The sequence below is a fragment of the Cervus elaphus genome, chromosome 13 (genome assembly GCF_910594005.1).
Source record: "Cervus elaphus chromosome 13, mCerEla1.1, whole genome shotgun sequence".
NCBI classification, from domain to species: domain Eukaryota; kingdom Metazoa; phylum Chordata; class Mammalia; order Artiodactyla; family Cervidae; genus Cervus; species Cervus elaphus.
The window spans coordinates 50,633,559-50,647,816 of record NC_057827.1 but is presented as its reverse complement, the minus strand read 5'-3'; the positions used below and the strand labels follow the sequence as shown (position 1 = coordinate 50,647,816).

Sequence of the window (14,258 nt, the reverse complement as noted above, 5' to 3'; positions counted from 1 at the left end):
TATTTTTGGGAATCAGTGATTCTTAAACATTAACTATCAAAACATTTCTAAGCCACTGGGGAACCTCAGAGAGTGAGATCTTCCCACTAAGCAGGTAGACAGGCTCTCAAAGGTTATTGCTTCTAGCTCCGATCTGTCTGTCCAGGCACAAATCAACTTCTGCTGTTGTTCATGCAGAGGCATTAGATGTTTTTCCCTCCCTCACTGTGATGTCTCTTCCAGCTACACCCACCTAGAAATAGAGGACAATGTTTCTTATAATGTGATACAAGGAACACGGGTGCAAAAAGATTTCTGTGGGTAGAACAAGGAACAAACATTAATAAATATGCTTTTTTTTTTTTTACAAATTCCTTATTGCTAAATAAATTAAATTGATTCTAGCAAGTCAACTTAAAGGAATATATTACATAAATAAAAACAAAACTAAGTTTGGTTAACAACATTACACCAAGGGTGTTCTAAACCAATTAATTTCTCTACCTCATATTTTTCTCCTGTAAAATGGGAATAATAAGACTTGCCTCATTTATAATGGTGAAATGAAAATGTCCTTAAGCCATAGATGAGTTTCTGGTACTTAGTAGGTTTTTAGCAGACAAAGGTTTCCTTTTTTTCCCCCCTTTCTTGTTGCCTACATGCTGACCTTTCTACTGTCATTCTTATTTGGCCTGTACCATCAAAGGCAAAATGTGACATGCTGCCCACTGACTGTATTTCAAATTAAAAGTTCTAGATAATCTTACTACTCTCATCATACTTACTACTATCAAAGACAAAAATAAATACACATATATGCCAGTCCAAAAGAAATGTTCTTAAAATAAAAAGTAAGTGTTCTTAAAGACTGGATAGAAAACTAAGATCATGGCATCTGGTCCCATCACTTTCATGGGAAATAGATGGGGAAACAGTGTCAGACTTTATTTTTTGGGGCTCCAAAATCACTGCAGATGGTGATTGCAGCCATGAAATTAAAAGACGCTTACTCCTTGGAAGGAAAGTTATGACCAACATCAGTTCAGTTCAGTTCAGTCGCTCAGTCATGTCCGACTCTTTGCAACCCCGTGAATCGCAGCACCCCAGGCCTCCCTGTCCATCACAAACTCCCAGAGTTTACTCAAACTCATGCCCATCGAGTTGGTGATGCCATCCAGCCATCTCATCCTCTGTAGATAGCATATTAAAAAGCAGACACATTACTTTGCCAACAAAGGTCCATCTAGTCAAGGCTATGGTTTTTCCAGTGGTCATGTATGGATGTGAGAGTTGAACTGTGAAGAAAGCTGAGCACCGAAAAATTGATGCTTTTGAACTGTGGTGTTAGAGAAGACTCTTGAGAGTCCCTTGGACTGCAAGGAGATCCAACCAGTCCATCCTAAAGGAGATCAGTCCTGGGTGTTCATTGGAAGGACTGATGCTGAAGCTGAAACTCCAATACTTTGGCCACCTCATGTGAAGAGTTGACTCATTAGAAAAGACCCTGATGCTGGGAAGGATAGGGGGCAGGAGGAGAAGGGGACAACAGAGGATAAGATGGCTGGATGGAATCACCAACTTGATGAACATGAGTTTGAGTAAATTCCGGGAGTTGGTGATGGACAGGGAGGCCTGGCGTGTTGCGGTTCATGGGGTCGCAAAAGAGTTGGACATGACTGAGTGACTGAACTGAACTGAAAGACTGGAAATCCTTTTTGTGTACTAATAATCATTAGGCAGACAGAGAGCTTTAATGTCACAATGATAAAGGTTATTTTCTGGGTGAGTTTATCTTGTTTTATTTCTCTCTAGGTGAAAAGGAGCAGGAGGAGTAGAGACTTTTAAACTAGAACAGAGGCTGACTCTCAGCTCCACCATTTACTAGCTGGTCACATAATTTCATCCTTCCGAGCCTCAGTTTCCTCATGCAATGAAACCTGCTACCTTACAAGGCATAGGTGAAAAAGCAAAACAATGACTGTGAGGCATAGAACACTCTACCTAGCCTGGCCCAGTGGCTTAACTGAGGTGTAGACTGAGAGAAAGGCCTCAGGTGGAAAACTGTAGGTTTGTGCAAGAGGTTGGAGGTCGGTACAGACAGAAACTCTGGGTCCGCAGGGGATATGGACCCAGGACCTGCAGCATTTTGGCACATTAGATATGATTTGCTCCATTATACTATCATGCTCCTTGGTTTTTATCATTCTTGCCTCATGTTATAAGGATTTGTGTGTAATCAGAAAAAAAAAAATTGCTAATAGTCTCAGCCTGGGTTGTCTCAGAAAGCAGAGCCAGAGGCAAATGTTTCTGGGCAATGACTTTATCAAGAAGTGCAAACCCAGAAAAGCAGGGGGAGAAACAGAAACATGCAAGCCAGGGAAGTCAAAAGCACCAGTGCAGGATACGTCTGGAAGCTGGGTACCAGCTTAGTCTCCCAAGTGAGTGATATAGGAGGCTGTATAGACGGAGTATCTCAGAACACTTCACCAAGAGATGGAAAGGAGCTGATTTACTAGTTTTTTCTCTCTCATCATCGAAAGTTCATTTGACAGGGACTTGGGTCCCCTGCACATCCGCTGGGCATGTGGCCCAGCACTATCACTGCTAGCAGGCCACTCCTCAGCTTTTAACAGAGATGCCCCAGGGCCGTAGGTGAGAGATGTGTGGCTGGGGCATGAGATGAGGGTCTGTCAGTGGGGTGCATGAGGTTGTTCTGATCTCATCAGCGGCCGGGCTGGGACTAAAGGTTCTGGAGACAAGTGAGCGCAAGAGGATGTGAAGAGGCTTATTAAAGGTGGCTGAGTCATCCACTGAAATACTAGGCGTGGCCCAGTCCTCACATGAACCCACGTACCACGCCAAGGAAACTATCCTGAAAGTGTGTGAAGCAGCCTCACAGTGGCTTCTGACTTAAAATCAGCTTTCTACTGTGAAACTCTGGTACCTCAAATGGAAAACAAAGGCAATTGAGTAGATGGGGGTGTTTTTTTTTTTGCCATAAAGTTTCATCACAGTGAAAACAAGTCTCTGAGGAGCTGGAGACATACTGGAAGAATGAGACACAGAAGGAAACAAACTGAGTGGAGCAAATCCAAGGGAGTGTGTAAGTCAGGAAACCTTGTTACTACCAGTGAGATAAAGGAAAAGGGTTCTCTGCTTCACTGAAGAAATATTCTATTAAGAAATTTTAGCTGTTTTAAGGAGTAGGCAATGGCAACCCACTCCGGTACTCCTGCCTGGAAAATCCCATGAAGGGAGGAGCCTGGTAGGCTGCGGTCCATGGGGTCACGAAGAGTCGGGACACGACTGAGCGACTTTACTTTCACTTTTCACTTTCCTGCATTGGAGAAGGAAATGGCAACCCACTCCAGTGTTCCTGCCTGGAGAATCCCAGGATCAGGGGAGCCTGGTGGGCTGCCGTCTATGGGGTCGCACAGAGTCAGACACAACTGAAGTGACTTAGCAGCAGCACCTGTTTTAATGTATTCTTGCTTGTCAAATTGTATGATGCACTAATTATTAAGTATATACAGATTTTTATATATGTTTATAAAATTTGCATTAAAGAGGCAGATGCTCAAAATCTTCTTAGGCGCCGTCCTGGGAGGGAGGCTACATGAAAAAGAGAAACGTGTTTATGTGTTGGAACAATATAAGTACTAGGAAGAATTCAGACCTGTGTAGATATTGTTCAAAGGAAATGTGCTTGACTTTAATTTCTTTATAGTCATCAGCTCTCTATTTTTTTTAATCTGGATATTGTTGAATACATCTAGGTACTGATGAAAAGGTCAATGATCCTTTTTCTAAAATCATGCAGTATTATTTTTAAAGGAATTATTTTACTTTAAAGAAAATATTTTGTGTTTCTAGGACCCTTGAGAAACATTCTCATTTAAATTCTAATCTTGTGAAAAAAATTCATTTTAGAGTTGTTACAAATCTGCAGAAAATTACCTAAAAGTTTTATAGTTAATATATAAAGAAGATGTTAAAATGCATTAAAGGATTATATAAAAGACTAACACAAAGAATACAACAATGAAGATAGTGGAAACTTTTTTAAAAGCAACAAACAGGTTTCAATTTCTGGAAGACAACTGTAAATTGCTACAGAATCCATGGTCTATGTACTCATACCACCGAGGCATGTTCTTGAAGATCAAGCGCTTTGTTATAGTCAGCCATAGCTTCTTCAATCAGACCTATCTTACCACGAACTTCTGCTCTAAGATTATATATTAGAGCATCATTAGGTTTCAAAGACAATGCTGTAAAAGAAAAAAATTTTTCAAGGTATGTTTTATGTGAGCACTCAAAAAGACTCTCATTTTTTAAATACAAATTTTATAATAAATTATAATAATACTTTATTATTACTATAAGTTATTATTAGTAAATAATAGTATATAATATAAAAATAAAATAATACTTTAGTATTACCTATTTGAAAACATTTTTCCTCATATGTACATTATTTAGTTACATTTGAATCTTTCTACAAAAATTAACTTGGGAAACACAGTACAATGTCTTTTTTGAAAGTCAAGCAATATTTGTGTGTGGTTTCCCTAATAATTTTCTACATTTTAGCATACTAATGCTGTAAGTTATTACATAAACAAATCTATATTGATTAAAGAGAAGATATATAAAACCATTAATTCTAATGAAAATTTATCTAAGCAAACAGACCTGATGCCTTTCTTTTTTTGTCATCTAAAAACAATTCAAACATTGTAATCTTACTCAAAAAATTACCAAAAAAATATACCTTTACTTAGGTCTTCTTCAGCCAGTTCATATTGCTTTAAACAACAGTAGAAGTATGCTCTGTTAAAATATACCGCAGCCCACGATGGACAGCTTTCAACTACATATGCAAAATCTTCTTTTGCTTCTTCATATCTCTTTAATACTGTATTTGCAATAGCTCGATTCATGGCAGCACACTCATTTTCTGGATCAAACTTTAAAGCCTTTGAGAAGTAGTCACTAGCCTATAGAAATGTGAAGACAATGATAATCTGAATATATTTTAACTGGCAGCAATACAGCAATTTAAAACACTTTTACTATAAAACTCAGGCCATCTGTATCAGATACAGATGATAAGAGGGTACAGTATTTGCAGAGAATGTAAAAGATAATATAAAACCAACCAATAGTTGGTCTGTTTTGTATTATCATCCTGTGTCAGCAGTTTTAGATAGTGTCAGAGATAAAATACTCCTCTCTGCTGAAGTGAAATGTTCTCCTACCACCTCCCCCTGCTGTCTATGCCCCCACCACACACACACACACACACACACACACACAAATCCCATATCCCTGTACAACACTATAAGTTAGGGGAAAAGGTCACAACAGGAAAATAAAACATAAGTTAGAAAACAAACACTTTTCATATAAAAGTAGAGTAAGGGCTAAAGACAGAAATGAACTTTGAAAATAAAGTTCTAAACCACACTAAAAAGGTTTAAAAACACAGTTATACTATGAAAAGCTATAAGGAAAGAAGAGAGAAGATAAAAATCAGCTTTTCAAGAAGATCCGAGACTCCAGATGCTTCACAACAAATTCTAAAGCTGGAAAGGACCCTGCAAAGTGTGGTCCATAGACCGGTGTTGAGGTCTTAGGTAAGTTAGAAAAATCTTAAAAACTGCTCCTTCACCACAGATAGCCTGAGATGCTGATTAGACACGCTACTACTCAAGGTAGGAATCTCTCCTCTAGTTAGAGAATGGATAAAAATTTGACTGCTTTGAATTTGAATTCAAAGGAGTTTGAAACCTCCCTAAATTAGGAAAAGTCATTTTTAACAATACAGCTTGCTGAGTCCAGTTCCTTTACCACTCAATTTTCCCTCAGCGCACCACAGTTTCAAAAAAAATTTGAAACCTCTCTAAATTAGGAAAAATTATTTTTAACAATGCAGCTTGCTGAATCCAATTCCTTTAGCACTCAATTTTCCCCCAGCACACCACAGTCTGGCTTCTGTCCATCTCCCTCTTACCATGAGGTCAGTTTTTGGAAAGGCTAAGGGTGTTGTGAAGTCCAGCAGACGTTTTCTAGACCTTTCCTCCCACGGCATTTCTGTGGCACAGATGCCCTTGTTCTTTCCTTCCCCCTTAAAACTCTCTGTCTTTGAAACAGGGAGTCTCCCTAGTTTTTCTCCTCCCTCTCTGACCATTTTCTATCAGTCTTCTTCACTGAACTATTTTCCTTTATATTTCCCAGGGATTTTTTCCTCAGTTCACTTCCACTGTGGGTGAAGTGAAACACTGAGAGCACGGTGGCCAGGCGCCCAGGCCTCAGGGCCAGGCGCCCAGGCTCTACCCCATATTAGCTCTATGCCCTCAACTCTTTGACTAGATTTTTCACACCTGTAAAATGGAAGCAAAAAATCGAACTCTACTTTCAGTGCTGCTATGACAGCTAAGTGAGCTAACAGGTAAAGTACTGAGAACAATATGTAGAATATAGTAAAGACTCAATTATACTGATACATCTTTTTTTTTTTTTGCCAGTATCTGCAAATGGAGAGATCATAGCCCTCAGGCAATACACCATGAATTTTACTGTTTGTGACTTTTGAGAAGCAATTAGATCAAGATTGTGTAATCCATCTCATCCCAGAATGGGAGCTGTTCTGTGCTGTGGCTAAGTGCAATTTAAGGATCCCTGAAAAAGGCAGCAGAATTGACATTCCTCTGTGAAAAGCTTAAAGAATTCACTCCTGAACAGGAGGCTGGACTCACAGTCATTACAAATGAGGCAAGGAAATGACTCAAAGCAGGGCCAAGACTTCCTTCAAAAAGTAATTTAAGTTTCATTTTAACTAACCAATAAGTCATCAATAAAAACTACACAATTCAAAATCACAAAAGGATGACTTCAGTCAGGTAGGAGCTAACACCTACCTCAGCTAAAATAAATGAACTTAGTAAAACACTATAGTATGGCTAACTGTGAACAATATAACTTTCTATTACAGCTTTAAATATATACTACTTAGGAAGTGAAAGCCTATATATTTAATGAGGTTACTAGAACAGGAGTATTATCACCCATGGAGTAGTTAGAGGACAAAGATGCCTACCACAGTGGATGGCCTTGATTTAACAACTTGTCTAATTTCCTCATGCACGTGTGTGTGCATGATAAGTCAGTCAGTAATGTCCGACTCTTTGCAGCCCCATGGACTGCAGCACGCCAGGCTTCCCTGTCCATCAACTCCCAGAGCCTGCTCAAACTCATGTCCATCAAGTTGGTGATGCCATCCAACCATCTCATCCTCTGTCATCCCCTTCTCCTCCTGCCTTCAATCTTTCCCAGCATCAGGGTCTTTTCCAATGAGTCAGTTCTTCAAATCAAGTGGCCAAAGTATTGGAGCGTCAGCATCAGTCCTTCCAGTGAAAATTCAGGACTGATTTCCTTTAGGACTGACTGAAGTCACTTCAGTCATGTCCAACTCTGCGACTCCATGGACTGTAACTTGCCAGGCTCCTGTTCATGGGATTCTCCAGGCAAGAATACTGGAGTGGGCTGCCATTTCCTTCTCCAGAGATCTTCCTGATCCAGGGATTGAACCTACATCTCTTCTGTCTCCTGCACTGGCAGAAGGGTTCTTTACCACTAGTGCCACTTGGGAAGCCAGGGCTTGTTTACTTGTTAGCTTCTAGATGCTTTCTGATTCAAATTGGGTTTCTCGAATTTCAAAAGACTCTATCCCCAAAACTAAAATTAGTTCAGAACCATACCTGTAAATTCCCTCATACCTGTAATTAATTAGAAGGCTGACTCAGTTATTATTGAAAAATCACCTGTATGTAGTCCATGATGCATCCAAATGTGGTTTAAAACCATTAAGCTACTAAGTAATCACAAAAGAAGCCAGAACACATACATGTCTTAACCCTCTAGAGATTATTTGGTTTATTGAAAGACCCTTTCTCCTGGCCCTAAATCTTCTATCCATAGTCAGAAATAAAATGGGGAGGAAGGTGTATAGCAAATATAAGAATTTTCTCCACAAAAAAACAGAGCATACAAAAATAGCTGAATAAACCACTCTCAAAGTCTGCTTGTTTTTGAAGGGAGCACACACTATAAAGCCCAGGTATCCAGTATATCAAGACAGAGGACAGAATATACCTTAGATCAAATATTTGCCCAGCTGATGTGCCCCCAGTTTGGAGGAAAAAGAGCCATACTTAAAAAAATGATCAAAAGTTCAAACTACACTTTAGATCTAACCAAGCAGTCTTATACGTGATATCCATAGAGTTATTAAGGACGAATAAGCTTAAAATGTGAGTGCTTCCTTCTCAGATGGACCATAAACAATTATGGAAACAGAAAATTGCCCTGGGCATTGTGTATGTCTTAATCTCATTAACTAACTCGCTAGCACACAGAAACATTGCCAAAACCCAGCTTGAGAGTAGTCTCAGCTTGACAAAGTTTAAGGTAACTTACCCTGACTGTCAGCCTCAGAAGACATTAGACTCCCAGCTATCTGAGGTCTGAGCTATGACAATCTCATTCATGCCCTACACAATAATATCTTTGATAATTCTCTGTCTCAGCATCTAACTTCACCTCTGAGGTCAACCAGCCTCATCATAGGGGTCAGCAAGCTAACTGATCTAACTTGGGAAAGAATGAAACTAACGCAATTGCAGTAGAAATAGAATGGAAATGGCATGTGTGAAAAAAAAAACTAAGAAGCAAAACTGACAGAATTAGATGACTGATTAGATGAAGCTGAGGAAGAAAAATTATGATTGATGCAATATGTTTACTCAGGTAACTCTAAGGAATGACATCTTGAATTGAGACAGGGTTTTTAGGAAGAAGAGCTGGATGGGGTGTAGAAGATACAGAGATTGATTCGGTTTTGACTCTAATGCACTTATAAAGCATCCAGTTTTAGCAACTGATAAGTATGGGTTAGGAGCTCAGAAGAAAGGTAGAGGCTGACATGCAGCATAAGCCATGGGTATAGATGGGCTTTCTGAGTAAGGAAATATAGGAGAAGAGACATGAGTGTGATTCCTGGCATTAAAGAGCTTAACTGGAATGAGGAGATAAGAGACTAACTCAGAGAAATGGTTGTGGAGTGACACAAAGCCATACTGAATTTATATAGAAAGAATCATATACAAAACAGTACAGAGTCAAGATCTCAGTTTAAATTTAACCACAAACTTCAAATGAGAGCTTAAAGTTGCCTGGTAGTCCTACTATACCTCCCTGGAATGTTCACACTACCACTTTCTAGAATAATTATTTCACATGTTCTCTTTCCTCTTCAAAACTCCTAGCTACACGTCCCCCTTTTCACCTATCCATCCTCACTCTTAACTGGTAAATGATACTCATATCTCATGGAAAAACTATAATCAATAAATAGAAATGCCTACTATCAAAATCTACCTATCAGACTTCCCTGGTGGTGCAGTGGATAAGAGTCCACTGTCCAAGACAGCAGACACAAGTTCCATCACTGGTCTGGGAAGATTCCACATGCCAAGGAGAACCTAAGCCTGTGTGCCACAACCACTGAGCCTGCGCTCTAGGGCCAGCGAGCCACAACTGTGGAGCCCACACGCCACAACTACTGAATTCCCCACACCTAGAGCCCATGCTCCACAACAAGAGAAGCCATGGCAGTGAGAAGACTGCAAACCACAATGAAGATCTGCCCCCACTCACTGCAACTAGCTGAGCGCGTAAGAATTGATGCCTTTGAACTGTGGTGTTGGAGAAGACTCTTGAGAGTCCCTTGGACTTCAAGGAGATCCAACCAGTCCATCCTAAAGGAAATCAGTCCTGAATATTCATTGGGAGGACTGATGCTGAAGCTGAAACTCCAATATTTTGGCCACCTGATGTGAAGAACTGACTCATTTGAAAAGACCCTGATGCTGGGAAAGATTGAAGGCAGGAGGAGAAGGGGATGACAGAGGATGAGATGGTTGGATGGCATCACCGACTCGGCGGACATGAGCTTGAGTAAGCTCCAGGAGTTGGTGATGGACAGGGAGGCCTGGCATGGGGCAGTCCATGGGGTTGCAAAGAGTCGGACATGACTGAGTGACTGAATTGAACACCTCAACCAGAGAAAGTCTGCACAAAGCAACAAAAATCCAGTGCAATAAAAAATAAATAAAAAGCAACTTAAAAAAAAAAATCTATCCAACTACAGAAGCGGTACTCTCTTCTGTACTCTCTGCGTTCCTTCACGACATAATGGATAGTGTGACCTGCTCTCTTCAAAGGCCACCCCTGGAACTTCCAAACTTTAGCCCCATCAAATCCTCAAAGATTTTGATTCTAATTATCCCTATCACTCTCTTCTGAACCAACAATTTCTCCTTTTCCACCAGATCCTTTCATTAACATAGGAGCATGAATCAATTAAAAAATTAAAAATAACAACACCTTACTCCACTCCAGCCATCACCCCCATTTCACTACTTCTCTTCACAGGAGAATTTCTTGAACTAGTTGAACTGTCTAATTCTTCACCTCATGTTTTTTCCAAAATCCTTTCCACTTAAGGCTCTGGTGCCATTGCTACTCCAATGATGTTCTTACCAAAGTCATCCAGGATTCTCTCCAACCTCTCTTTCCTGGACTTCTCAGCAGCATTTGACACAGGACATATTTCTTAAAGCACTTTAATCCGGAGGTGATATGTGCTCTCCTGCTTTTCTTCCCATCACCCTGGCTGGATACTCCCTTCTCAGTCTACACTCTGGCATCTCCTCTCTGCCTCACTTCTAAACACTGATGTTGCCCCAGGGCTTGCTCCTTAAACCCCTCCTCTCCACCTACATTATCCACCCAGGTAACCTCCTATAGTCCCACACACAAGCTAATACTGATATAGTACTGCTTATATGAGGTGGTATTAGATGTTTATCACTACTAATATTATATTATTTTTGATTTCTTCCTCCAATAAAATGTAAACTACATCATAAAAGAAGTCTTCCTTGTCTCGTTTAGCTCTGTACCCTGAGGGTCTTCATTAACTCCTAGCAGATGGCAGGTACATTATAAACATAAGGAGTTTGAAAGAATGAAGAGCCAAGTGGAATCAAGAAGTACTTGCTCAACTTTTCCAGCAAAATGCAAAGGACTGTAGATAATGTGTGAGAGGGAGAAGTAAGAGGGAAAGATACTAAAGGGTCCTTTTATTGTTCTTCATAGCAAAGAACTTCCGTGGTGGCTCAGACAGTATAAAATCTGCCTGCGATGTGGGAAACCTGGGTTTGATCCTTGGGTTGGAAATCAACACTGACTATGCATTGGAAGGACTGATGCTGAAGCTGAAGCTCCCATACTTTGGCCACCTGATGTGAAAAGACTATTCAATGGAAAAGACTCTGACACTGGGAAAGGTTGAAGACAAAAGGAGAAGGGGTGGCTGAAGCTGAGATGTTTAAATAGCATCACCAACTCAATGGATATGAATTTGAGCAAACTCCAGGAGATAGTGAAGGACAGAGGAGCCTGGTGTGCTGCAGTTCCTGGGGTTGCAAAGAGTTGGACCTGACTCAATGACTGAACAACAAAGCAAAACTGTAAACCTTCCTAAATATTAGGAAAAATTCTAAATTTTTAAATAAAACAAACCACAGAATAAAAATTTAAATACATGTAAACAGAAAATAGGACATAAAATAACAGAACTAAGACCAAATATACTGAACTATGCCAAAATGTAAAAGGGATATAACCCACTTATTAAAAGATAAATATTTTCAAATTTTGTCATCTAAAATAAAATCCAACTCTACACTGTAGGAAAGAGACAAAACTAAAACAAAGAATTTTAAACATTGAAAATAAAAGGAAGGACAAAGGAATACTAAGCAGAAGCAAATCAAATGAAATCAGAGGTCAGGATCTTCATAACAGATAAAAGAGAATTTATTACAAAGAGAGAAGAGCATTTGTAATGCTGAAGACTACAATTCACAATGCATATATAATATGTATGAATATCTATACATGAAATACTGTATTTCATAAGGTGGGAATTAAACAGATATAACTGGAGAAGGAAACAGCAACCCACTCCAGTATTCTTGCCTGAGAAATCCCATGGACAAAGGAGCCTGGAGGGCCATAGTACATGGGGTCACAAAGAGTTGGACACAACTCAGCCACTAAACAAGAATGAAAGAGATATAAAGAAACCTACATAGGGTTACACTAATTATAGGATACTTGAATAAATCTTTCTCTGTATAAGATAAACCAAATGAACAAAATAGTATGAATAAAGATTAATTAAAAATATAATTAATAAGGTAGATCTTATATATTTCAACACTATATGCTAATGATAGAAACTCTTTTTGGGAAGGCCCCTGGAATATTAAAGAAAAAAAAGTTATCATGTAATAGACCACATTAAAACCCACAATAAATTCCAATATTTGAAAAGATAAAAATCCTCCCTCCTGAACATTTTAAGTGTTCCATCAATTTATCCTTTAATCAAAGGGGAAATTTGGCTAAAATTTCAAGTGCAACATTTTGGGAAAACAAAAATAAAAGCATTAAAGACCAAAATTCAGGGGATACTGCTGAAAACATTACTTGGGGGAAAGGCATAACCCTTAACAACTTACCACAATATCAATGAAAGAGTGAATAAATAGATTAAGCTCTGACTCAAAGAATTAGACAAAGAATATAATAAAATTGAAGATAAAGAACAAAAGAGTAAATAAAGATTTAAAAAACACAAAAAGTAGTTTGACTCATGTAATGCATTACAATTCAAATATAATAAATTCAAAATATAAAAATATCATCTATTAACCCAACACTTTCATTTCAGACGTTATGAACTGATGCTGAAAAAAGGATTGTTGCCATAAAACCAGAAGTAACATACATATCTCCTCACCCCCAGTCAAGTGCTCATGTGACTGAAACTTAAGGTAGAAATTACGATGAGCTAGACAATCACACCATGAAAGATAGTCTGGGAGAAAGTCTGAGATTTTGCTAAATGGGGGCAAAAAGCAGAGAATTCCGGCAACAATGGACAGCAAGGAGACTGCAGGCACCTGCAGAAGTCCAAGACAATGTTGACTGGACAAGTGCTGAGTGGCTGATAATAATGAGAAGAATAAACCCACAGAGGTGCAAACACTTAATACAGAATTATAAGCATTCTCAGGAAAGAGAAGATCTCCTAAAGAGCTAATGAATGCATGAGACATAAGGATTGCATTTTGAAATTATATGTAATGAAGAAAGCACTTAGTGTCAAAAAGAAAATGAGAAGGAAAACTCACATTACCTGGGAAAATTGCCTGTGATGAAAGTAGATATTTCCTGCATTAAAGTAAGCCAGCGAGTAGGTGGGGTTTAAAGAAATTGCTTCTTGATAGTCTCTCATTGCGTTCTGTTTTTGACCCATAAACTCGTGAATCACACCACGATTTGTTAAGAACTCTGCTGTAGCATTGATCTGCAATATAACAGTAAGAGTAGTTAGCGTCTGGGAATAGTATTTATCTCCAATTTCATGTCTGCAAAAATGGACATGAAATCTCTTTGTGGAAAGCTAGTGATTGTATAGGGCAGGTGAAACCCCACTAGAGCAAACATTTTGAGAAATGACTCGGCATGAAGTTGGTTCAATGCCAACATTTTGTTGATTTGGTTGCAATAAAACAAATAATCTTAGTGCTTTACTCAGTTCCTTTGCAAAGAATGGGGCTTAAGAATAGATGCATGAGGAAAAGCTTGTCTGTTCAGCTCTGTTAAACTGGAGCCAGAAATTAAAAAGTTAACATGTTTATTTGTTCTATGCAGTATAGCAATTACCTTTCAGGTCTTTCCTTTTTCTGATCTCAAAGATTACAATATCTACCCAAATATACAAAAAAATAAAATAAAAAAGAATCCAAAATTGAGAAGACAAAAGGCAGATTTTCTGTCACTGAATTTATTTGCCATTTCACTACAGAAAAAGCTATGGATTTACATTATTCTTTCTTTAGTTCCTTCAAAGCCAGAACATTATTTTATTTTTTTAATTATAAAATAATATTGATGTATCATGAAGCTATAAATTTGCATGTACTAAGAGGAATCAACATTTATTAGAAATGTATTTTTAAAATTTTAAATACATTTAGGTTATAAAATTGGCGAGCTATAATAACTCTTTATTCTGGGAAACTCCTGGGGAAAAAATACAAATATTATTCTTTCTACAAGTCACTTTTAACAGGCAATAG

General features: G+C 38.6%; 1 protein-coding gene across 1 annotated transcript in view; it reads right to left on the bottom strand.

Annotated features, from left to right (window-relative positions):
- Positions 1–3,451: 3,451 nt before the first annotated feature.
- Positions 3,452–14,258, bottom strand: part of TTC6 (tetratricopeptide repeat domain 6) — a 175,400-nt gene continuing 164,593 nt past the window's right edge. The window contains exons 29-31 of the mRNA XM_043921932.1: positions 13,313–13,483; positions 4,754–4,979; positions 3,452–4,250 (exon numbers count right to left, since the gene is read on the bottom strand). Coding sequence (XP_043777867.1) covers positions 4,114–4,250; positions 4,754–4,979; positions 13,313–13,483 — 534 coding nt within the window. The 3' untranslated portion in view covers positions 3,452–4,113. The remainder of the gene's footprint in view (positions 4,251–4,753; positions 4,980–13,312; positions 13,484–14,258) is intronic.